Source organism: Salvia hispanica, chromosome 1 (assembly GCF_029641045.1).
Source record: "Salvia hispanica isolate PSC_SH4W2 chromosome 1, Shi_PSC_v1, whole genome shotgun sequence".
Taxonomy (NCBI): Eukaryota; Viridiplantae; Streptophyta; class Magnoliopsida; order Lamiales; family Lamiaceae; genus Salvia; species Salvia hispanica.
This window is the reverse complement of record NC_142692.1, coordinates 20,279,380-20,305,350: the sequence shown is the minus strand read 5'-3', so window position 1 is coordinate 20,305,350 and position 25,971 is coordinate 20,279,380. Positions and strand designations below refer to the sequence as shown.

Below are 25,971 nucleotides of genomic sequence, written 5' to 3'. Positions count from 1 at the left end.
ATTATTATGTTAATAAAAATTTTATATATAGTTTATATATTTAATGTACAAAGTTGAAAGTTATTTTTTTAGTATTCATTTTATAAAATAACAAATGAAGTGTCAAATTAGAGTCAAATAAATAGAACGATTGAAATTTTATCGGGTTTTTAGGCCAGTCCACAGGATTTTCGGGTCTGGTCCTAAATTAATCGGACTGTAATTTTATCGGATTAGAAATTTTCAGCTCTAACCCTATAAATTTGGTGGGCTATTGGCCGTCCATGAATTGCGAGTTACATTGACATCCCTACTTGCAAGTATGGATGTGAATGTTATGCTGTTGTGGAAGAAGAGAGGGTAAAAAATAAATAAATATGGATCCGGACCCACGTCAATACTGTTGCTAAAGCGTGAAGCGGGATGCTTTAAACTCCCGCGATTGACATCTCTGCAGGCCTAGATTTTAGTTAAGTCTACAATCCGTATGATTGATTCAAGGAATTTGTCATCTCGTAGCCGCCTGCAACTTTTAAATAACAGAGAAAACGTTCTTCTTTGCTCCAATTCATATCATCAACAGCTCTATGCCTCTATGATGCCAGCGCTGAGAGCTTGTTTCAGATCGTCTCACAGCAATTCACTCTTGCACACTACCTCCGCCCAAATTGACCCCTCACTCTCTCTCCTTAAATTGCTTGACCTCTCAATCGACACCCAATCGCACAAACTCACCTCTCAGTCCCACGCCAGAGCTCACCAATTGGGCCTTACGCAGCATTCCCTCATCGCTCAGAAGCTCATCTTCTCCTACTGCCAATTCCGCCGCCCTTTTGAGGCCCAATCCGTTTTTGACTCGCTCTTTTTCAAGAACACGCATCTCTGCAATACTCTGCTCAGCGGGTATGGGAAAAACCGGATGTTTGAAGAAAGTTTGTGTCTTTTCAGGGAAATGTGCCGGGGCTTTGATTTGGCCGCGGTGGATGACTTCACTTTCTCTGTTATTTTAAAAAATGCTGGGGAATTTGGTGATGTTTTGGTGGGGAAAATGGTGCATTCGAGGAGCTTGAAGAGTGCCTTGGTTTTTGATACTGTGGTGGGGAATTCTTTGATGTCTATGTATGAGAAATTTGGGTGTTTTGGTGATGCCTTTAAAGTGTTCGACGAAATGCCTCTAAGGAATGTGTCTTCGTGGAATGCGTTGATTTCAGGTTACTCGAAGGGCGGTCGGAGTAGCTCTCTATGTGGATTGGGAATCTGGGATATTGTGAGGGACATGCAGAGCCAAGGGTTTAGATTTGATGCGTTTACAGTCTCCACGCTTCTTTCGTTGTGTGGTGAAGAAGGTGGTCATGGGAGGGAGCTGCATTGCTATATTGTTCGGAACGGGTTGGATTCGAGTTGTGTTCATATTGGGTGTGGTTTGATTGATATGTACTCGAAGAATGGTGGGGTTGATTTGGGAAGAAGAGTTTTCGATAGAATGGAGTGGAGGAACGTCTATGCTTGGACTGCAATGATTAATGGCTATGCAAATTGTAGGAAATTTGATGATGCTTTGCTTCTTTTCCGCGGTATGCAGTGCGGAGAGGGCGGCAATGGCCCAAACAAGGTGTCGCTTGTTGCTATATTGCCCGCTTGTAGCTCGATTGCTGGTTTGATTGGTGGGAAGCAAATCCATGGCTTTGCAGTTAGGAGGGGTGTGAATCACGACCTCTCTCTCTGCAACGCCTTGATTGACATGTATTCCAAATGTGGGAGTTTGAGTTATGCAAGTAAAGTATTCGAACACGAATGCACTCAAAAGGATGCAATTTCTTGGTGCTCAATGATTTGTGGATACGGCTTACACGGCCAAGGTGGAAACTCAGTCACTTTGTTTGATAGGATGCTTCAAAATGGATTAATAAAACCTGACACATCACTGGTTGTTGGAGTTCTTTCTGCTTGCTCAAAATCAGGTTTGATACATGATGGGCTAAGAATATATGATTATGTTGTGGCTAAATGCAAGATCATACCTTCAGTTGAAATCTGTGCTTGTATGGTTGATATGCTTGGTAAATCGGGGCAGCTTGATGAAGCACTAGATTTCATCAAGAACATGAATGTTGAGCCGAGCCCTAGCATTTGGGGCGCTCTTTTGAGTGCTTCTGCACTTCATGGAAACTCTGAGATGCAGGAATTGGCATACACGTCTCTCATCATGATGGAGCCAGACAATTCCTCGAATTATATCTCACTTTCCAATTTATACGCTTCTTCAAAGAGGTGGGACGTTGTGGCAGAAGTTAGGCAAGTTATGAGGAAAAGAGGGTTGAGAAAAGTTCCCGGGTGTAGCTGGATCAGCATGAATGGAACAGCTCATAGCTTTGTCGTTGCTGATAAGTCGCATCCGTGCTCAACCTCACTTTATGCGATGCTAGATGAACTAGTTTTGTCTATGAAGCTAAGTTGTTACAATCTTGATTTTCTGCATTTGACGGAGGTATAATAGCTTGGATGATGCTCACTCTTATGCCAACGCCTCAGAAATCTTTCAGGTTCTAATTCTGATTCTTGTATTCGACTACTAGTTTTTTAAATATTTGCATGTTGTAATTAGCCATTATCTTTAAACTCAAAAATGAGAAAATGATGATAGAAACATAAGCCAATTTGTTGAACTTTCACATTGATCCTATCTTCTGAAACTTCCATGCAGATAGTGAAAATATTGGTGTACCCTTCCATCCAACAATGAGGCTGTTTCCATCTAGGCCAAGTCTGCAACAACCACGGCAGTCGAACATGTTGAGAACGGAATTAGCATGATTGAGCGCTAGTTTGCTCAGCTCCGTCTCCGTCATGCCAAACCTAACAAAAACCCCCCTCCAGAAATTGATGCCTACCATTCTGAACTTCCTCTCCTCTTCCTCGGCCGCAACGACATGTCTTATCGAAGGGCTAAAGAGCACGGATTCGGCGTAGTTTCTCGCTGCAAGATCATCCTTAAGACAGTGCTCCAAGTAGTCAAAACCAGCCCCAAAGAAAAGGAGAGCCTCAGCGAAGCGGTTGACAAAAACCTTAGAATCAACATTGGCTTCGACTTCAATGATGATCATCACATGTGGGTTGAGGCTTCGTACGGCTAACATCAAGATTTCAAGCTTTGGAATCATAAACCTCAAGATGTGCGCTGCTTGGACGATGACTGTTTCTTCAGGATCTGGGCGAAGAATGCTCTGATTAAGATCCAGGATGTCCTCGGATGTTATGACATGGAAAGAAAAGCTCATATTCAAGGACTTGGCCAAGTTTTGGAGGCGAACTCCCACTACCTCCTCCTCGACCTGAACATGCGTCTGAGCTGCTACAGCAGTAATCTTGAGATGTTGGATGGGACATCCAGACCTAGTAGCTAGAGCTTGCATTAAAACAGCATGTCTGAGGCCGCCATAGAGGCCAAGATCGACAACGTGCACCCTGGCACATGATGATATGTGATCTAACATTGTCTGAACACCGGCGAACTGCATAACCTGGTTGAAAGGTAATTTTTCGATCAAGGCAGCTGTGTCCGAGATCGGAGGTATTAATTCTAATGGCCTTGTATTCACTTGTAATATCCTGTCACGTAGAGATTCAGCGAAATAGTAGACCAGACGCTGCATCACATTGGTCGAGCCGGAGCTCAGCTTGCTGAACTCTTTTAGAAACTCACTAGCACAATCGTTGTTATGATTGGACACTGCCTGAGCACACGACAGGAGGTCCTGCACGAGCCGAATATCCTCAGACTTGCTTCTGGAGAAGGTGGCTCTATTCGGATAAATGACAGCAGAGTGATGGAAATCCTTTCCTGTTTTGGAATCGGAATGGGTGAAACTTCTCATTGCCAGCTCAATCAGCTGAATGACCGACAACGTTGGAGGGGGTGCCCGTTGGCTTTTGCCCTTCGCCCTGTCTCTCTGTGATCCTCCATCTTCTGCACCAGCTCTGCTTCTGCAGCGTCTCAGGATCTCCATGGCTGCAGAGGGAAATGCATATGGCCTTTTCTCCTCTTGGCTTGGCTGCCAATCTCGAGGCTCGTTGCTGGAACAAGCTTGAAATGACAGAAAAGCTTTATCAAGATACAGATCATCAAGAGCGGGAAAATGAGTCGGTAGCTCTTCGTGAAAGAGCAGGTCAGACTCACAAATGCTCTCGTCTCCTTGAAATGAGTAAGTTTGCACATGATTTTCTCTCTCAAAAGCCTTGCTAGAACTGGACATTTTGTTGCTTGAAGAAAGTCAGAGTTTGTTTGAGATATTTGAACTGTTTTGGGGATTGCACAGTATTCTCTTTTTATAAGACAAAAATATGTTCCAATTACCTTCCAGCTGTGTTAATAGAATAGTCATTTTGCCCAACTTGAGACACTAACAAGATGGATGTACGTTCACTAACAATGCAATAATTTATTTTTATTATTGTTTTGGACTGATCTTCTTGTCATACAAGCCGACTGACATGTCTTTTCTTCTATGTCTTTATGGTAACATCCATCTATAGCACTAAATCAAATCTATATTGTCTTAGGTTGGCCAAATGAGACAAGATTAAACTGTTTAAACTTTTCTTGATGTTTGCTCATTGTCTTAGTAGTTATCTACCGCCTGTATCCTTTGTAAACATCAACCTCTTTTTTCACTTCTGTTTTCAGAGACTGTGTTTTCGTCACTTCTGTTGATGTAAAACACTATACATAAAAATAAACCAAGAACTTCTCAATACATCATTTGCAGCAATGTCAACTGGAGATCAGTTTTGCACCTTTCAGGTAATAAACAAGCAAAGTTCATTTTCTTTTATTTTGTGAGGACTCTTGAAGCCATTTCGTGTTTTCCTGACCTTGGAGTTCCTCAGGAATACAAGGCTTCTCCAGACTACGAAGAAGTTAGATTTCTATCAAACAGGGGTGGCCTAAATGATCTACCTCTTGACATTGTTTCTCCTCCAAAGTCACAACAAAATGAAGAAAAATCATATGCTTTTTTCCCCTCTGCATCTCTCGAGATTCTGAGGAACAACTACACTAGCAAGATGAGCAAACCAGGTGGCAAAAGTCTTCATTGCTTGGGGGCACAAAACGTGCCTTCTCCCTCACCATTGTCAACCAATGACATAATCGAGCTGGCTGCAATAAACTTCATCAAGTCCAACACAAATGCCAGAGGTGAGCTCTCTGCCCTCAGCCACCCCTATGCCAGTGCCTTCACAGGCATCACCTCAGACCACGTTGCAGACCTCCAACTGCTGCAGGATCTTCTGTCCTCTGCTGAGAAAGTGAGCAATCAGCAATATGTTGCAGCAGGGAAGCTTCTTTCACTCTGCCATAACTTTAGTTTTAGCCAATCAAATGTGATAAGGCGACTTGTTTACTATTTCTCCGAGGCTCTCCTTGACAAGATTGCTCGAGAAACAGGACGATTCAACGAAGAAACCAAGACCAGGGAAATGAATCCTGTGGCCTCAGTGTCAGGATTAGCAGCGTTTCACCAGAAAGTGCCTCCAATTCAAGTAACTCAATTTGCTGGGGTTCAAGAGCTCATTGGTCATGTCTCCTCTTCCAAAAAAGTCCACATCATTGATCTTGACATGCGTTGTGGGCTCCACCACGTGATCCTGATGCAAGCTCTAGCATCTAAAAATGAATCCCCTTTGAAGCATTACAAGATAACCACTGTGGTGCTGAGCTCTGGCCTCATGCTCGCGGAGGCTGCAGGCGTTAATCTCAGAACTCTGGCTAACTCCTTGAACTTGAGCTTCTCCTTCCACTTAATCAAGCTTGACGACATGTTAAAACTCCAAAAAAGGCGTGATTCTGACGAGAAAACAGTGGTTTATGCATCAAACGCGTTGAAGTTCATGATTGTGAGGCCAAACCAGCTGGAATCTCTCATGAGATTCATCAAGAACACAAATCCATGTGTAATGATAGTGTGTGAACCTGAGGGGAATGTGAACTCACCTGTGTTTGTGAACCGGTTTGTTGAGGCCCTTTTCTACTATGGCGCCTACTTTGATTGTGTGGAGGATTGTTTGAAGAATGTTGCTGTGGAGAGAGAGTTTGTGGAGTCAAATCTGTTTGGCCCCTCGTTGAGAACAACCGTGGGAGCTGAGGGGGAGGAGAGGAGATCTAGGATTGTGGGGATTGATGTTTGGAGGGCCTTTTTTACAAAGTTTGGGATGATGGAGAAGGAGTTGAGCTCATCGGCACTTGATCATGCGAGATTGAGCCTTAAAATGTTCGATTGTGGCGATTCTTGCACACTTGAGTTGAATGGGAAGAGCCTTATTGTTCAGTGGAAAGGGACTGCTATATGTTCTCTGTCTGCGTGGAGATTTCACAAGTATAGAATTTAGTTTGGTTTATTTCTGTGGTTTGATTTGAATCTGTATAGGGTTGTTCTTGGTGCATAAATGGGAGGTGTTATATGTGTTATTATGAAATCTACTACTGCAAGTTTGCAAAATATTTGATCATAGAGTCATAGAGATTGACTGTGAATAACTATATCAAAGATGTATTTGAATATATTATGTTGGTCTAAGTCTCTTGTTAAGTTATTGGTGATGGTATAACATTTTTTCTCAGCTTTCTATTTCCTTGAAGTTGGGTGTCGTTACATTAGTGTCACACATGTGCGATGCATAGATATTTAATTTAAATGTAGGATACAAAAGAAATTTTTATAGATAAATACTACTCCTTTTCTAAAAATTTGTCACTTTTCATTTTCATCCGTACTTAAAAATTTGTCACCTTTATGATAGTGGATCTCATATTCCACTAACTCATTCTCACTCACATTTTAATTTTTCGAAGGTTGTGATCAATTGCTAACTATTTCCTCCGTCCCATAAAAGAAGTCACACTTGTGGATGACACATTTTAGGAAGTTTTATTTTGTGTGTTAAATGGAGAGAAAAATGTAATTTTTATATTAATGTAAAAGAGAATTTTTTTTAAAATAAAAATATGACATCTTTTGTGGGACAAACTAAATAGAAAAGTGTGACATCCATTATAGGACCAGGGGCGTAGCCACATGGACCTTTGGTGGGGCATTTGCCCCTCCTCTAAAATTTGTACATGTACTAATATTTCTTCAAATTTGCATGTTTGTTGGAATTTCTTCTTAAATGCCCCTTCTCAATTATTCAATTTTTTGCTATACATAATTTTTGCCCCTCCTCATTTTAATTCTTGGCTCCGCCCCTGTATAGGACGAAGGGAGTAATTAACCATGCCAAATTAAGATCAAATCTTAGCCATTAGATTATGAGATCAAGTTATTGAAATAATGCCTTACATTTTAAATTAAAAAAATTATGAAATAAACTTAAAATGTATTAATCTCAATTTTTATATGTGGTTAGTAAAACTAACACTTTCTCTATGATCAAAATCATATTAAAACTGTAAATTTACATGACTATCAATTTCGTTGTTTTTTTTTAAAAAAAATATATGAAATTAAAGGTAATTTTATAAGGATTCTAACTAGATGTCAATTACATATGTTCAGACGAATGATCGGATCAAGAAATTTTATAATTTTTATTTCAATTTCCTTATGTGTTGATAAATAGATTTTATATCAATATATGCGTAAAAAAAATTCAATATAATGCATGTACAATATCAATAAAATTGTGTTGATATTTTCAGGTATTTTAGTGTCTTGATATTTGTAATACTTTATGTTGATATAAAAAATCGTTAAAATTATTATGTAATAACAGATTGACTATTTTCCCTTTTATTTATCTACTAATCCCTCCGTCTCAATGAAGATGACCCCTTTCTTGGACGACACGAGAGTTAATGCAACTTAGATTTTGTGTGTTGTGTAGAGAATAAAGTAAGAAAGAAGGAATAAAGTAGAGATAAAAGTGTTTTCATCATCTTCAATGGGAAATTCATGAGCTTTAATGTCGTACACTCATTTTAAGATCTAATGGTGTAGGATTGGTCGATGTTAGGACTCCATTTGTTCCAACTAAGTTAGGCAACTTTTAGGCATAAAGATTAAAAATTTTTGTTGAAAAGTAGGTGAGAGAAATAAAGTACTAGTAAAAATAAAGAAAGAGTAAATTAGGTGATGGAATAATGTTGTGTTTTTTGAAAAAAAATGAACTGATTCAACTTAGTTGGACAATAAAAAAAGAAATGAAATTCAACTTAGTTGGAACTAGGCTTGGACATTTTAACATGACGTATAAAAAAAATTCTATAGTGAGATAAATTAAATATAAAATATACTAATATTTCTCTTTAGTTTTTTTTTTATTTTTTTGTAAAGTGACTTTAGTTTTTTTAATTTTTTTTAAACAATTACAAATATTGACATAAACTGTTTCAAAGTTTAAAATAAAATTGATAAAATCAGTAGAGATCTGGAAAAGGAAAATCAACACAAGCTCAATGTTGGATTCATTGCAAACTTAAGCTCCATTGTTTGATTGAAAACCCAGTTAGTTTTGTTAGTGATTCCAATGCCGATCCTTTTGCATCCAACGGCTGGAAACACGTCCGATTTCCGGCGGTATTTTCGCCGGGGGAAGATACAGAAACCCCTCCGTCTCCGGAAATTTGATGGCTACATCTATTGCATACAGGTGAACAAATTCTATCCAACTTAATTTTTTTAATGCTGCTTCTCCATGCTCTCTATCTGTTCGACGGAATGCCTGAATGACGATTGTGTTAATAATGCCTATGTCCTGCTCTTGATTTCTCCTCATGCTGTGTGCAATGAGCTCTTATAAATGTCGATTTTAACATGGATTGTGTTAATTTCTTATGTTGAATTGCTATTTTAATACTATCTCATATGTTTTTGGAATGTGGATGAGTTTGATTAACTTGGATTGTTGGTCCCTTGTTGTGTTAAATTTTTAGGTCGACTTGCTATTTTAATATCTCATAGTATGTTTTTTCGAATGTGGATGAGTTTGATTTGATTACTTGTTCTTTGTTATTGTCTTAGCTCAGTAAGGGTTTGAATAACTGTAAAATATGATGATCTTTAACATGTAGGGAGTGTGTTAGTGCCTATTTTCAGCTGCCAAGGAACACATAATTACTGCTGTTTATGTCGGATTTTTTGTGTGGTCGTAGTTTTAGTAGTAGAAGAGTTTGACGTAAAATAAGTAAGAGAAATATGTTACAGGTAACTTTTAAACAAGATGATTAAGATGCTTGTGAGGCTTGTTACTCGAACAAATATAAAACTTCCAAGTGTAGATAGAAAACCAGAACAATCATGGATTCTTATCACGATCTTTGGGGAACATAATGTGAAATCTTTTTTTTTTGGTCTAGTGTATTCTAAAAGTAGCGAACACAAACAAATTCATTTTGGGGGATATTGTTCAAAGTTCATATATAGGTGTAGATATTTTTTTCTTGATTAAATATAGATTTTTTGAAATTATGGATTCCATCCCATACCTTGTGTTTTTGGAGAACAAATAATCTGTACCTCTGTTTTGATTGGGAACTACACTCAAGAATATAAATTTTACAATCAGTTGAGAATGAAAAACTAATTGTAATAATCATCTATAACCAATGTTGTCAAAGCAGTATGGCGGTCCATGGCGGTTCGCCCGAAAAATGCCACAGGGATATAGCGTATCGGTATGGCGGGATATCGCGGTCATTAATTAAATATATAAAATAATACTTATATATTCATATATAATTCAAAAAATCAGAAAATAATAAAAATATAACATTAAAAACTCTAAAAATATGTAATAAAGCATAAAATAGAAAGCAATTATATAAAAGTCTAGTAATTAAAGATTTTAGTAAAGTGTTCAACAAAACATAAAACCATAAGAAGCTCAATAGACATCAATCATCAAGCTCAACATAGTCTTCAAGCTCATCATCATCACTATCATCTTCATCCATTTCATCTTCATCCTCCATTGCTTCATCCTCTTAATCTCCACTTACACTATCCTCAAATTCTTCCTCTTCCAATTCTTCATCTACAAGCTCAAACCTTTTTCCTTTCCCTTTTCTAGGTATGATTTGTTCCTTTTTCTTAGAAACTCTAAGACAACTTGAACTAGATGTAGAAGGTTCTATCCTCTTCTTTGACCTAGTATATGTCCTAGGCTCTCCAACACCCGAAGCCTTATACACCATGTTCCAATCAAGTGTATCATCATCATCATGAACCAAATGATTACCACCATCAATATCATCATCATCATCATCCAACTCCCCAACAAGCCGCTCATTGCACTCATCAATATCATCGAGAATAATAGGATCAAATCCATCGGTTGCACTAAGCTTGTTCCTATCATGCAATTTTTTGTTATATTCACATAAACCAAATCTTGCATCCTCTTATGCTCGAGCCTGTTTCTCTTTTTTGTATGTATCTACAAAATAAATATAATTATTCACATAATTGTTATTTATAAATATTATTAGAAACTAAATCACTATAAGTAACACCAATTATAGATGATTATCTAGAAAATGAAAATATAAAAATAAAAAATATTTATAAAACACTAATTACAATATATAATAAACCCTAATTATAAATTATTTATAAAACCAAAAAACAAAATACTTATCATATGAAATATTGAAGAAAAGTTGAAAAGGTTAGTAGTGGTAGAAAAATGGTACACCACAACTTGGTATATAAAATAAAACATAGGAAAAGAAAAAAAAAATGAACCAGCACACAGATTCTATTTTGTCAAAATATGTTTCTTTTCACATTTACAAAATTACTTCCATATTGGCCCATGGTGCCATGAAAAAAGGGTTCGGATGGAACTGAGAGAATATAAATCTGTTGGGTTAGAATACTGTGCGCTCAACAATCTTAATCTGTTCTGTAGTTAATGATAGTGTCATAGAAAATGTAACGGATTCAACAATGGGCTGAAGCTGGCCCAAATCATTGATTATCAAAGCAATTAAATACATCTATATTTTAATCAGCTACATACATTATAAATTTGTGATGTATGTTGTTGCTTAATCTAATATGTTTAGAATTAGTAAGGTGACTTCTTCTCATTGTTCAAGATTGCTATGGCTTATAATTGTTTCGTGTGAAAGTACTCTGCCTCATTCATGAGTAGTCCTATTAGTTGACTCTAAAATAATGTAATCCGTATTATTTTCTAATATTTTCTCAGACGTTCTGCTTGCAGTAGATTATCCAACTAATAACTGGTATTTGGTATCAAAGGTAATTTTTATATTCTTTAATCAAATACACGTATGCGATAAGTTAATTACACGAATACAATAATAAGAAAATAGTAGATTACAAAGGTGGCCAAGTGGCTTCTGAGCAGCTACACATGTAAACTTATTCCGAAATCGAATAGTGGAAAATAGCATTAATCACACCTTACTTATAACGCTTGCTCAGATGCTTGCATATGTAACACCTATCCTCACACGTCACAAGACCTTTATGGCACCTACACTCACAATCACTGACCCTACAATCATATACGTGTGAACAAGTGCGTATCTTTTAGTAAATCAACTGTAATTGTAAATGATTATTACAAAACAAAAAGATTAAGAAAGCCAGGTGGGATCGTTCCAATCAACTTTACTCCATGTAACAAAAAGATTAAGAGAGCCAGGTTGGCTGCTAAGCAATACACACAGGACAAAAATGACAGTGGGATCTTTTCATTTTGTAACGCACGCGCACTAGCTTGTATGCCCAGCGCCTATATAAGAAGCACAGGTTAGTCCATTGTCTATTCTTCTTCAGAGTAAATTTAACTGTAAATCTAGAGGGTGGAAATTTCTCAGAGAATAAGCATAACTTCTAAGGATTTGGAGGCCAGAGTTTTCCTTTTTTGTGCAGTCTTCGCCAAGAAATATTTCCTTGAAGGTAGATCTATCGTTTAAAGAATTTTAATTACATAGCTATACACAAATGAAGAAAAATTGCATCTTTTTTATATATTTTCATGAAGGTATAAACTTAATTAATGGTTTAGTTTCTCCGTTGTGTAGTTAATGATAGATTATATGTTTGAAATGACTAAATGTTGAATTCCATAGAAGGGAATGAAGATCTGGTATGTTGATGTTGTTTGTGAAATAATTGTCCGAGTCAATGGAGTTCACATTAAATTGTGTCGCAGATGCGAGTGTGGGACTGTTTTCTTTTCCCCAAATTATATTTTTGGATTCTTCAATTGTATGCTTGTATATTTCCGAATAAAAAATTAAAGGATCAGTCCTTTAATGGTAATATTGGATGCAAAATTCCTATATTTTTACTCGTGTTCACAATTAGTTTTGATGAGAAACAGTTGAAATTTTTTTAAGTTTTACCCTGTTTGAGTAATCGCTTATGTCATTCTAAGTACTATTCTAAGTATTTTTATTTTACAAGCTGTCATATTTTCACATCTGTACATATTTTGTTTTGCATGTATGTGTAACAAAGCCATACATCTATAGTGCACACATATTTTAGTTCTTGAATATTTGAGGTACTAAGCAAGATGAGATGTATTTGAAGCTAGTTTTCTCAATAAAATTTGATGTGTTCAAAATTTACAGGTCATCATTCTCTGTTCTCAGTCAAGCTTTCCCAGTTGCCTCAAAAATGGATTCAGTTCGGACATCCGATGACTGCTTCTGCACGATGAGGGTGGATGATGCTGCATCAAAGGATGCACGCACATTTTTGGATTGGACAAGGGAGGAGGACAAGGCATTCGTGATTGCTCTCACAACCCACTATAATGATGCTGATATGTGGGGTAAGATCGCATTGGCAGTTCCTGGGAAAACTGTTCAAGATCTAAAACTTCACTATGAAGCCTTAAGTGTGTTGGCTGTTGAGTCTGGGAAGATGCCTCTGTCCATTTATCCGACCAAAGGCGATGTTCTAGAAGAGAAGAAGTTGGAGTCAGAGAAAGTGCAACGAGGGGCTCATTGGACAGAAGAGGAGCACAGGTAAAAAGCGCTTAGCGCATCTTACTTGCATGAAGAAATATTTTATTTTTGCAAAGATCGCTAAATGCTTTATACTGTTGATGTGCCTAATATCCACTATATATATTGAGACGAGACTGTACAATTTTTCTCAATGTCACGCCTGTTGAAACTTGAAAGGCATTGCCTGTCAAAAGGCATTTATCATAGCCAAGTCCTGGCTTCATATAATCATGTTCTGCATCTTCACTTATAAAGTTACAATTTGCTTCTGATAAAAACTGAAATGCCAATGCGTATTTTAGAAGCATTTGAAACAGGTTCACACTAAAGAACTGACCACAAATTCTGTGCTTGTTCATATGGAATTGTTAGGAATAGCAGAGGTGCAGCAGGGCAAGATATTGACCTATTTGTTGATGGTCAATATGATATCGGTGCTACTACCGATATTTTGGATGATGTGGATCTCTCTTTGTTCCCTCATTTTCTGGATTAAAAAGCTTGTCAGGAAGTGTGAGAGTGTATAGGCATGGGAATGGGGAAGTAGTTACTTCTGGCCAAGCAATTTGGAGGAAATGGAGGGAGATACAGTGTCAACCGAAAGGGAGGATTTGGAGGAAGATACGCTGGGATGAAGCAGTTGTGCAGCGCATGAAGATCTCGACAGTATTAGTCTTCATATATGTATAGATGAGTAGGTGGTTCTTCTCCAGAAATCGATTCTTCCTCCAGCATCATCTTTGTCAAGGTCTGTTGTCATTTTCTTATCAATAATTACATAAATAACAAAGGATTTTTTTGCAATATCTCAAATATTTGCATTAGCTACAGTATGAATCTATAGATGATATTCATTATTCCATTTGTTTTTTTGGTGAGGTTTGTTAATATGGAGATGGCATTCATTATCTCATAGCTCTTTTAATGAGGTTTGTTAGAATAAATATAATGTGTAGATGACATTCATTATCCCATTTCTCTTTTAATAATGAGGGAATGCGGAGTCCACAACACCTGCTACTGTGCACGAAAATAACACTTTCATTTTTTTTCAATTCCATTAAACTCATTAATGGAATTGTTATAGAGTTTATGTACAATCCCATTATACTATTAATTATTTTAATGTTCTCATTATCCATAACCACTTTCTTATTAAACTTATTTTTATGTGCACTAAAATGATGATTTGTTCTATTCAAATTCCCTATTAAATTTTACTCCCTCCGTTCCATAGTAATTGAGTTTTGCCATTTTAGTACGATCCATAATAATAGAGTCATTTCCCTTTTTAGTAAAAGTCAACACATTTTTCCACACATATTTATGACACACATATTTATGTAAACAAATAAGCATCTTAGTTTTGTCAAATTTGTATAACTAGAGCTCATTGTGATATCTTGTTTTTTATTTTTATTTTATACAATATTTCTTTTAATTTATAAATAGAGTTTCATTAATCATTATTGTAGTTAGAATCATGAATTTTTTCTTACCAAATCTTTCTCATATAAAGGAATATGAATAAAATCCAACACAATTTGAGTGCACATACAAATATCTTTAATAATAATCTTTAGTTATATGAACACTAAAATTGTGAAAATGTTAAACAACACACAACCTAGAACAACTATTTTTATTAATCCAACAAGAGGAAATAAAAAAAATGATGATGAAATAGTGCAGTCATCGCACAATATTGGTGCATGTAGAAATAAGGTTATAAAAAAAAAAAAAAAAAAAAACAGTGCAGTTTTGTGCACATACAAAACTGCACAATAGAAAATGGAATAATGAATGTAATCTACACATTAAATTTACACTATCATCTTCACATTTATTTCAACCATACGTGTAATCTCTGAGCAAACAAAAACAAAAAAAAGAATATGAAGATAGGGAAGGTTTTATAACCGAACATATGAACTTTATTAAAGAAGATAAAACATTGTAGACGTTTGCCATGAAAATGGATTCAGATCGGACATCCGACAACTCAACTGCTTCTGCACGATGGGGGTGGATGATGTTGTATCAAAGGATGTACGCACATCTTTGGATTGGACAAGACATTCGAGATTGCTCTCACAACCCACTATAATGATGCTGATATGTGGGGTAAGATTGCATTGGCAGTTCCTGGGAAAACAGTTCAAGATCTAAAACTTCACTATGAAGTCTTTGGACGATGGGGGTGGATGATGTTGTATCAAAGGATGCACGCACATCTTTGGATTGGACAAGGGAGGAGGACAAGGCATTCGAGATTGCTCTCACAACCCACTACAATGATGCTGATATGTGGGGTAAGATTGCATTGGCAGTTCCTGGGAAAACAGTTCAAGATCTAAAACTTCACTATGAAGTCTTTGGACGATGGGGGTGGATGATGTTGTATCAAAGGATGCACGCACATCTTTGGATTGGACAAGGGAGGAGGACAAGGCATTCGAGATTGCTCTCACAACCCACTATAATGATGCTGATATGTGGGGTAAGATTGCATTGGCAGTTCCTGGGAAAACAGTTCAAGATCTAAAACTTCACTATGAAGTCTTTGGACGATGGGGGTGGATGATGTTGTATCAAAGGATGCACGCACATCTTTGGATTGGACAAGGGAGGAGGACAAGGCATTCGAGATTGCTCTCACAACCCACTATAATGATGCTGATATGTGGGGTAAGATTGCATTGGCAGTTCCTGGGAAAACAGTTCAAGATCTAAAACTTCACTATGAAGTCTTTGGACGATGGGGGTGGATGATGTTGTATCAAAGGATGCACGCACATCTTTGGATTGGACAAGGGAGGAGGACAAGGCATTCGAGATTGTTCTCACAACCCACTATAATGATGCTGATATGTGGGCTAAGATTGCATTGGCAGTTCCTGGGAAAACAGTTCAAGATCTAAAACTTCACTATGAAGCCTTTGTGATGGCTGTTGAGTCGTAAGATGCCTCTGTCAGTTTGACTCCACAGTTAAGTTAAAGTTATGTAATGGTACAGTTTTGTGCACAAAACAAGATGACTCCACAGCGTAGAGGATCCTTTCATGAGGTGGGTTAGTGTAAATGGAATGTATAGATGACATTCATTATCTCATTTATATGTTAATGAGGTTAGTGTAATGTATAGATGACGTACATTATGTCATTTGTCTTTTAATTACGTCTGATAGCATAAATGTAATGTATAGATGACGTACATTATCCCATTTGTCTTATAATGAGTTTGTGGGAAAGGATCCTCTAATGTGCAGTTTTGTGCACAGCAGCAGGTGATATGCACAAAACTGCACTGTTTCATCACTTTTTTTTCAATTCACTTCTACGTGCACTAATATTGTGCGGTGACTTGAAAGGCATTGCCTGTCGAAAGGCATTTATCATAGCCTAGTCATGGCTTCATATAATCATGTTTTGCATCCTCACTTATAAAGTTACGATTTGCTTCTGATAAAAATTAAACTGAAATGCCAATGCATATTTGAGAAGCATCATTTTTTGGAACAGGTTCAAATTCTGTGTTTGTTCACATGGAATTGTTGGGAATAGCAAAGATGCAGCAGGGCAAGATATTGACCTATTTGTTGATTGTCAATATGATACCGGTGCTACCACCGATATTTTGGATGATGTGGATCTGTCTTTGTTCGCTCATTTTCTGGAATAAAATGTGGGAATTGGGAAGTAGTTTGGCCAAGCAATTTGGAGGAAATGGAGGGAGATAAGGTGCCAATCGAAAGGGAGGATTTGGACATGAAGCAGTTGTGCAGGGCATGAAGATCTCGACAATATACTAGTTGTCTATTTAGGCCATGTGTGGTAGGGGTGATAACTCATCTAGGGATGAAAATCTATGAACAGAAATGTCATTTTTAGACGATTAAGTTCGTTTGCCTCCTACGTGGGTTTTTTTTTTTTTTTTTTATTGTACAGCAATTACATAAATAACAAAGGATTAATATCTCAAATAATTGCATTAGCTACAATATGAATCTAATCTAAACATGCTTATATACGGTAAATAAAATGCAATAAAAACTGTCGATACTCGATAGTCATTATCAAATTGCTATGTATATGAAACACATGACTTTTCAATTGCAAAAATAGTTTTAGATGGTGTATTTAACGTACAATAATTTGGAAATATATTTTCAATATGTAATCTGTTGTGGATGGAATTGGAGCCGGTTATACTATTAAACTACCGGATGAATTTCAAATTAGAGCTGCAATTATTATATAAATGAAAATAATTTATAATGGCATTCATGTAAATATCTAAAAAGCTCTCCTTTTACCTATGCATAGCGAGTCAAACCATCTCCAGAAATCAATTCTTCCTCCAACATCATCACATCATCTTTGTCAAGGTTTGTTGTCATATTTTCTTCCTCCAACATCATCTTTGTCAAGGTGATCTGTTGTCGTTTTCTTATACATAATTATATAAACAACAAAGGATTTTTTTGCAATATTAGATAACATCCATAATAAAGGAGGAAATTATTAGATGTCCTCGAACTTAACACCTCGTACAATAATATCTAGGACAAAGGCTTTGGACATAACCACTTTCTTATTAAACTTATTTTTATGTGCACCAAAATCATGATGTGTTCTATTCAAATTCCTTTTAAAATTTTATAATACTTACAACAATAAAATAAAAATTTCATGTAAAGAATTTAATTGTTTGATTTAATTTACGTAAACAAATAAACATCTTACTTTGGTCAAATTTTTATAACTAGAGCTCGTTGTGATATCAATAATTCATTTATTTTATAAATACATTTATAACTAGAGCTCATTGTGATATTTTTTTATTTTTTTTCATTTTATACAATAATTCATTTAATTTATAAATAGAGTTTCATTAATCATTATTGTAGTTAGATCTATGATTTTGTTCTTGTTAAATCTTTCTCATATAAAGGAATATGAATAAATCCAACACAATTTGAGTATACATACAGATAACTTTAGTAATACTCCCTTCGTCTCACTTTAGGAGTCCCGGTTGAGTTCGGCACGGGTATTAAGAAATGTAAAGGAAAGTTAGTGAAAAAAGATAGTGGAATGTGGGTCCTAATTTTTTATATTAGTTTTATAATAAAATGTGAGTGGAAAAATGTTAGTGGAATGTGAGACCTAATACCATTTATGGAATATTTCAACCGGGACTCCTAAAGTGGGACACCTAAAAATAGTAAACCGGGACTCCTAAAGTGGAACGGAGGGAGTAATCATTAGTTTAGTTTATATGAACACTAATATTGTGGAAATGTTAAAACAGTGCACAAACTAGAACAATTATTTTTACTAATGCAACAAGAGAAAATAAATGAAATGATGATGAAATAGAGCAGTCATCGCACAATATTGGTGCATGTAGAAATAAGGTTAATTACAGAATAATAAAACGGTGCAGTTTTGTGCACATCACCTGCTGTGCACAAAACTACACAATAGAAAATCCTTTCTTTCCCACAAACCTCATTAAAAAACAAATGAGATAATGAGTGTCATCTATATATTACATATACACTAACAAACCTCATTAAAAATACGAATGAAATAATGAATGTCATCTATTCATTAAATTTACACTATCACGTTCACATTTTTTTCAACCATAAGTATAATCTCTAAGCAAATAAAAACCACAAAGAAGATGAAGATAGGGAAGGTTTTATAACCAAACACAACAACTTTATTTAAGAAGATAAAACATTGTAGACATTAGCCATGAAAAATGTATTTCTATTTGTCAAATATCTCAAAGTCAAGGAATTACCAAGTGAAGAAAGAAGAAAATTAGGAGAAAATATTGTAATTGATACATTTTCATTTAGTCTAGAAATAGGCTATTCTCTACCTAAAATACATTGTATTGAATCCTATAGTAAGGATGAGAATGAATAGAAATAAGATATGACAGAAAGTATTCTTCTCCAATCTCTTTTCTCTATTTTCAATATGGTATCACGAGCGGGTAAGGATTCATGAAAATTTCAACACAATCCATAGACCTTTTCTCGATTTTTTTCCTTGCACCTGCACAAATCAAAAACCATGTCAGATACAGAGAAATCTGATACCGAAACACCGAAAAAAATGACGGAAACATCAAGCCAAAGTTCGCCCATGTTTTCGCCAGAACTCGCCGCTCAATTTGCGGAGTTCCTAAGGCTCAGTTTTGGCTCAATACCGAGCAATCACAACCCACCACCACCACCAAAGACTCATTGTCCCGAATCTCTTGGAGAAATTGTCGTCCAAGCCAAACTGGATGGAAAATTATCCCCTCTGGGCCGACCTTATGGATCGAGCAATCGGAGGAAAAGGACTAACTTCTCACATTCATGGAGTGTCCGAACCCCCCCTCCGATCTGACTCTACTTACCAACAGTGGCAGCAACATGATCACTGTGTGTTCAATTGGATCATCAACAATATCGAAGGCGATTTGGTGAATGAAGTATCCCAATATGCGACGGCAAAAGACTTATGGGATGGTCTTGCTATCACATATGGGAGTGGGACAGATCCGTTCTAGGTGTATGACTTGCACCGACAAACCGAAGTCATCAAACAAGAAGGACTCTCGTTGGAGGCCCTATGGCATAGATTGCAGAAACTATGGATATCCATCGATCGCCACGACCCTAACCCAATGGAAGGGGAAGCTGTCACAGCTATAGAAAGGTACAAAAAAAGCAACGATTATACCAATTCATCACGGCGCTGGACGATAGATATGAAGCTGTAAAAAAAGATATAATCCGAAAAGATACAAATCAAAAGATTATCACAATCCCTTTTTACATAAATCAAAAGATACAAATGGTATGGCTATATATAGATGTAGCCTCAATTCCTATCAACTAGGTACACGTCAATAGCAATAAACAATTACATCAACAAACTTGACTTCCCACTTCTTTCACAACTGCTTTGTGTCGATTACCACTTCTCTATCAACTGCTCCAGTTATCATCGTGTCTTGATGGCATGTCTCTCCAATTCTCACGTTTGCACGGTCTTGAACATTACTCACGTTCACAGCTCCTTGGTCAGTTGAGGATGCATCACTAACACGGCCCCTCAATGCGAGCGAAGATAGAGGACATATGCTCAATCGATTCTGCTTCTTCGTGAAGGATTGAAAGCTCAGTGGTTTCGTTAAAACATCCGCAATATGGTCGAGCGTAGGCACATGCCTCAATTCAATTTGCTTGGCTCGCACCTTGTCCCGCACAAAATGCACATCAAGTTCCACATGTTTTGTGCGAGAATGTAACACAGGGTTGCTCGCAAGAGAAATCGTGCTCAAGTTATCAACCCACACCATTGGCGTATTCTTAAGCTTTACTCCGATTTCACTCAGAAGAGAACTAAGCCATGCAATTTCACATGAGACCTGTGCCAAGCTTCGGTATTCAGCCTCCGTACTCGACCTCGATACCACACTTTGTTTCTTAGAACACCACGACACAAGAGTCTTGCCGAAGAACACACAGTAACCTGTTACAGAGCTCGATCGTCGGGATCCGCTGCCCAGTCAGAGTCTGAGAAGCCAACCAGAGAAGGTGGAGCAGGGTCAACATGTAAGCCATAGTTTATAGATCCTGCAAGATACCTTAGTATGCGCTTAACAGCTTTCCAATGTGTGTCAAGCAGGCATGATAGGTGCTGGTACAGATTCGAGCAAAGTTTTTCTCCACCATCGCCTCAGCAACAACGACCACAACAGCCCATTTATGGCCAGCCACAGCCATCTATCTTTGGTCACATCCTGCTGCCAACATGGTTCAAGCTCGGAGTAACATGAATCAGTCACTGTCTCATCACTCTCCTTCAGAGTACAACTTTCATGGCTCTTCATCCTCAGCTTGGTACCCGGACTCTGGAGCTCGAGCAACGTTTATAGATCCTGCAAGATACCTTAGTATGCGCTTAACGGTTTTCCAATGTGTGTCAAGCGGGCATGATAGGTGCTGGTACAGATTCGAGCAAAGTTTTTCTCCACCACCGCCTCAGCAACAACGACCACAACAGCCCATCTATGGCCAGCCACAGCCATCTATCTGTTGGGGTTTGTATACTAAAAGATGCTTCGAGCGTACATGCCTTTGTACAGTCAGCTTGTGCATGTATACGAGAAACGCCACGTCCACTTGTTTACCTATTTATGAGAATAAATAATAAAATATAATGGTTTATTATTGAAATATAATAAACAGTCTAAGGCTTTTTACTAAGAAGGTCAAGTAGGGAAATTCGATGAATCTCCTCATGAGTTTTTCAGTAGGGGACTTGGCCAGATCTAGTAAGAAGAAAAACGTATTCACAACCTAGATAGGCTTTGGCTACCTATTGGTACGGTTGCGGTGTTTGTGATAATTCTCTCTTACCTAAGAAGAGATTAGTAACACCGGTGTGGTAAAGCACTGAAAGGATCTAATCCGAAATGTATTCTTTATTGCTATCTACTGAAAGAATATATTTCAGAAAGTTTAGTATTTTCTAGTCTATGATATTAATATCAATATTGTTTATTCAATCAAACGCCACTTTGACTTATCAATATGTGAGAGTTTGTACGTAACTCAAGTTCATGATATCTTGGGTGGTAGTAGTTGAATAACATGAAGGTATTAGAATATTATTTCATAGAATTCGCGTGCCCAGTATGGTATGATTAAATCCCTAAGGGGCGATCCCCAAGAGGTGTTTGAAAAAGGAATTTATTAATAAGAAAACTGCGCAGTTGGAATTTATTCCACGAATAATAAATAAAGTTTCAAACTAGAAAAACTCTTTGTAGAATTAATTTAATTCTAGTCACGTAGCAGACAAAAGAATTAAATTGACGGGTCAAGATAATCTTAAACGCGGGAAATATTATAAAATAAAATGGACCCAAGTTATTTGTAATTTGGTGATTTAAGTGGGAGTGCAATATTATTCTTTAGTGGAACAAAATAATATTCCATTGATAATATATTAAATCATGGGTCATTTGATTTAATTAGTAATTTATCTAATGGGTGAGCCCAACACTTAAGTCATTCCATGGATCCCCTTACTAGCCCAATAAGGTCCACTATAAATAATGAATGAAAGGGAAACCCTAGCACACAATCCAAGACAACACAAAAACCCTAACCCTATCCTAGAAAACGGTGCCTCCTCTCCTCTCCCTCTTGGCATCGGTTTTCGTGCCTAGCACGTGGGAGAATTAGGGTTTTGATTATTGTTCTTGATCTATCCTAATTCATAGGATTAGATCTAGACAATTTGGTGTTTGTATTGGGTTTCCCTAGATCCATTCAAAGTTATTTAATTGATAATCTAAGATCCGCCCACACGGATGGAGAATCAAGGACAAGGGAATAGTACGGAAGATTCGTGGTCGATAAACCAAGGATCTCCGGGTGGTGCAGTTAGCAACGTCAATCCAATGATGGATTATGAGGTAACAATCAAATCTACATCGAATATGCATGATTATGTGTTTATTTGATGTTATATCTATAGATCTATGTTTATTGCATGAAATTGGAGTCGAATGCATAATCACCTAAATAGATCCGTCTAGGACCTGTTTGGTTTACGTGTCTTCCCCTGCGGTAGTCCCAACACTATCTTTGGTCAACATCCTGCTGCCAACATGGTTCAAGCTCGGAGTAACATGAATCAGTCAGAGTCTCATCACTCTCCTTCAGAGTACAACTTTGATGGCTCTTCATCCTCAGCTTGGTACTCGGACTCTGGAGCCACTAACCACATTTCAAACGATCTTGCAAATCTGAATGTCAGTTCGGAGTATCATGGAGGTATGAAACTTCAACTTGGTAATGGAAATGAGATTAAAATTGCACATGTTGGTCACTCATTGCTTCACTCTGCTCCCTCTCCTAACTCTAGATCCCTTCTTCTCAATCATCTCCTACATGTTCCTCAAATAACTAAGAACCTTTTGAGTGTATCTCAGTTTGCCCAAGACAACTCTGTGTTTTTTGAATTTCATCCTTCAGTTTGTTTTGTCAAGGATCAGGTAACCAAGGCAACCCTCCTAAAGGGCACTCTTAGTCGTGGACTTTACAGATTCTTTCTTCACAAATCTCCTCTCAAGACTCCATTTCCAAGAAGACTCCAAGTCAGCATGAAACCTGCTCAGTCTCTCTCTCTAGTCAAACTCCTGTAGCTTGTTTTTCTAGTCCGAATGTATCTAGTTTAGATCTTTGGCACAAACGAATGGGCCATTGTTCCATTGATGTTGTTAAGAAGGCTTTAAATAGTTGCAATATTCCCTTTAAATCAATGAATTCCACTTCTTTATGTCAGCCTTGTTGTCTTGCTAAGTCTCATAGACTTCCATACACTGACTCCTCTACTCAATACACAACACCTCTTAGTTAGTACATAGTGATTTGTGGGGGCCATCTCCTATAATTTCCAGAAATGGGTATCGCTATTATGTTACTTTTGTTGATCATTACTCAAGGTTCACATGACTTTACCTATTAAAAACCAAAGGCGAGGTAGAAACTGTCTTCAAACACTTCAAGTCCCTCGTTGAGAATCAGTTTAACACTCGTATCAAATCCTTTCAAAGTGACTGGGGAGGGCAGTATAGGGGTCTCACCTCATTTTTTCAAGAATGTGGCATTCATCATGGACTTTCTTGTCCATACACTCCACAACAAAATGGTTTGATAGAACGAAAGCATAGGCATATAGTCGAAATGGGATTGTCTATTCTTGCTCAAAGTGGATTGTCCAAATCCTTTTGGGATGATGCTTTTATCACCTCCATTTTTATAATTAATAGACTCCCTTCTAAGGTACTCAATTTCTCCACTCCTTATGAACAGCTATACCACTCTAAACCCAAATTTCACCTCTTAAAAGTCTTTGGTTGCTTATGTTACCCATATGTCAGACCTTATAATAAACATAAGTTAGACTATAGGTCCACTCCTACTACTTTTCTAGGCTACAGCTCCATACATAAAGGGTACAAAGCATTACTTCACTTAGACAAGGTCATCGTCACTAGAGATATTTCTTTTGATGAAAATGTTTACCCTCATAAATTTGATTCTCCTGTCACGCCCTCACATTCTCAGGTTGATCATCTCCCTACTCATCTACCTCCTCCTACATCTCCTTCTATCTTCCTTGTGTTACAAAATCCCATTACTCCTACTCCAACTCCATCTCCTAATCTTCCTGTGCTCCAACTTCATCTCCAGATTTTCCCATGTTCAGCTCTCCTCAATTTTCAGATTCCTTCCCACACACCGAATCTCCTCCTCCACTCCTCAACCCGACTTCTCCTACTACTTCCACTGAGTCTCCGCCATCCAATACTTCTACTGTCCCTTCTCCTGACCCAGCTCCCCTCGCTGTCCCTTCTCCTGACCCAGCTTCTCCTCCTCGGCATTCCATGACCACACGTGCTCGGGCTGGTATCTTCAAGCCTAAGACATTCTCCATTACCATTAATCCATCTGATCTTGTAATTCCAAAGTCCTACATGGCTGCTCTCTTGATTAAAGTACGGAAGCAGGCTATGTTGGAAGAGTTTCTTGCCCTCTTGAGGAACAAAACGTGGACTGTGGTGCTTCTACCACCTGGTAAGAATTTGGTGGGTTGCACTTGGATTTTCAAGTTGAAGAAAGATGCTGCTGGTGCCATTGCTCGTCACAAGGCACGCCTAGTGGCTCAAGGTTTTTCACAAGAGCCGGGGTTCCACTTCGATGAGACCTTTAGTCCCGTCGTAAAGCCGAATACAATCAGACTAATCCTTGCTATCGCTGTTGCTTGTGGCTGGTCTATTACTCACCTAGATGTGAATAATGCCTTTTTACACGGCGATCTAGTTGAGGATATCTATATGAAGCAGCCCCCCGGCTTCGAGCAAGGCTCTCCCCAGCTCGTTTGCAAGCTGAACAAGGCAATATACGGTCTCAAGCAAGCCTCTCGGTCTTGGTTTCTCACAGTCAGATCAGTGCTTCTTAATCTGGGTTTTTCCCAATCTCGTGCAGACACATCCCTGTTCTATAGGAATCGCAATGAAGAAGGCACATACCTTCTTATTTATGTCGACGACATGTTGGTTACAGGTAGTTCTTCGGCTGCGATTAAGGAGGTAATCTCCCAGCTTCATATGCATTTCTCCCTAAAAGATCTAGGGGAGGTTACTCACTTCCTTGGTGTGGAAGTCACACGTACAGTTACTGGACTTCATCTCAGTCAAGGAGCCTACATAAGAGATCTTTTGAAGAAGCTGCATATGGAGAACGCAAAAGGTTGTCCCACTCCGATGGTTTCTTCATCGCAATTGTCAAAGCACGAAGGGAATCCAGTTAGTGATGGTAAATTATATAGGAGTGTTGTGGGAGCTCTTCAGTATGCCACGATAACGAGGCCTGAAATTAGCTTTGCAGTCAATAAGGTCTCTCAATTCTCACGTTTGCACGATCTTGAACATTACTCACGTTCACAGCTCCTTGGTCAGTTGAGGATGCATCACTAACACAAATGAGCAAATTATGGGAGGCAGCCTCGCTAAGGAGGTGCAACACCAGACAATCGGCACCGGCCTGGCCGCCCCAGGACACAAAACCCAGCCCCAAATTGGCCATGGAACCGCAGATCAGACGATGACCGGAGCCGATTGGTGTGCTCACACTGTGGAGGGAAGAAGCACACCAAAGAAGGGTGCTTCCTCCTCGTCGGCTACCCGGAGTGGTGGGACGACATGAAGAAACAAAGGGCGGCACGCGCGGCTGTGAATCGGACGGGCAGAGCGGCGATTACAGTGGCAGACCGGGCTACCGACGCTGTTCGAACAACGGGCAACTCCGGCGGCGGCGCAGCTCACGGCAAGAAGGCTAGCGGTGGCTGCGAGAAATCAGGTGTAGAGGAAATCGCGTTTGCACAGGCGGCGAATTGGGTTTGTGAAGGAGGTA

General features: G+C 38.0%; 4 protein-coding genes, 1 long non-coding RNA gene and 1 pseudogene across 8 annotated transcripts; 3 read left to right on the top strand and 3 right to left on the bottom strand.

The window, feature by feature from the left end:
- Positions 1-438: 438 nt before the first annotated feature.
- Positions 439-2,814, top strand: LOC125223354 (pentatricopeptide repeat-containing protein At1g06140, mitochondrial-like). The gene is made up of 2 exons (XM_048126470.2): positions 439-2,522; positions 2,684-2,814. The coding sequence occupies exon 1, from the start codon at positions 467-469 to the stop codon at positions 2,471-2,473; it is 2,007 nt and encodes a 668-aa protein (XP_047982427.2). The 5' UTR covers positions 439-466; the 3' UTR covers positions 2,474-2,522; positions 2,684-2,814.
- Positions 2,649-3,986, bottom strand: LOC125221061 (DELLA protein RGL1-like). Its single transcript, XM_048123190.2, has one exon. The coding sequence runs from the start codon at positions 3,984-3,986 to the stop codon at positions 2,649-2,651; it is 1,338 nt and encodes a 445-aa protein (XP_047979147.2).
- Positions 3,987-4,000: 14 nt separating this feature from the next.
- LOC125223355 (scarecrow-like protein 23) lies at positions 4,001-6,570 on the top strand. Of its 2 annotated transcripts, none has more exons than XM_089062703.1 (3): positions 4,001-4,145; positions 4,746-4,780; positions 4,867-6,570. In XM_089062703.1, the coding sequence occupies exons 1-3, from the start codon at positions 4,001-4,003 to the stop codon at positions 6,364-6,366; spliced, it is 1,680 nt and encodes a 559-aa protein (XP_088918829.1). In that variant the 3' UTR covers positions 6,367-6,570. The 2 variants fall into 2 exon arrangements, with proteins under 2 accessions (XP_088918829.1, XP_047982428.1); XM_048126471.2 differs by having other exon boundaries at positions 4,041-4,181; positions 4,664-4,780.
- Positions 6,571-8,369: 1,799 nt separating this feature from the next.
- Positions 8,370-13,827, top strand: LOC125223482 (transcription factor SRM1-like). 3 transcript variants are annotated; one of them, XM_048126655.2, is made up of 4 exons: positions 8,370-8,625; positions 11,188-11,906; positions 12,587-12,985; positions 13,340-13,827. In XM_048126655.2, exons 3-4 carry the CDS (start codon positions 12,633-12,635, stop codon positions 13,461-13,463), a joined length of 477 nt encoding a protein of 158 aa, XP_047982612.1. In that variant the 5' UTR covers positions 8,370-8,625; positions 11,188-11,906; positions 12,587-12,632; the 3' UTR covers positions 13,464-13,827. The 3 variants fall into 3 exon arrangements, with proteins under 3 accessions (XP_047982612.1, XP_047982609.1, XP_088918994.1); XM_048126652.2 differs by lacking the exon at positions 11,188-11,906; XM_089062868.1 differs by lacking the exons at positions 8,370-8,625; positions 11,188-11,906 and having other exon boundaries at positions 11,936-12,985.
- On the bottom strand, positions 9,869-10,404 carry LOC148933406 (uncharacterized; annotated as a pseudogene).
- Positions 13,828-18,778: 4,951 nt separating the features above from the next.
- On the bottom strand, positions 18,779-19,820 carry LOC125224315 (uncharacterized). Its single transcript, XR_007176854.2, has 2 exons — positions 19,197-19,820; positions 18,779-19,042 (listed from the first exon to the last, which is right to left on the bottom strand). It is a non-coding gene; the product is annotated as an uncharacterized LOC125224315 (long non-coding RNA).
- Positions 19,821-25,971: the final 6,151 nt, after the last annotated feature.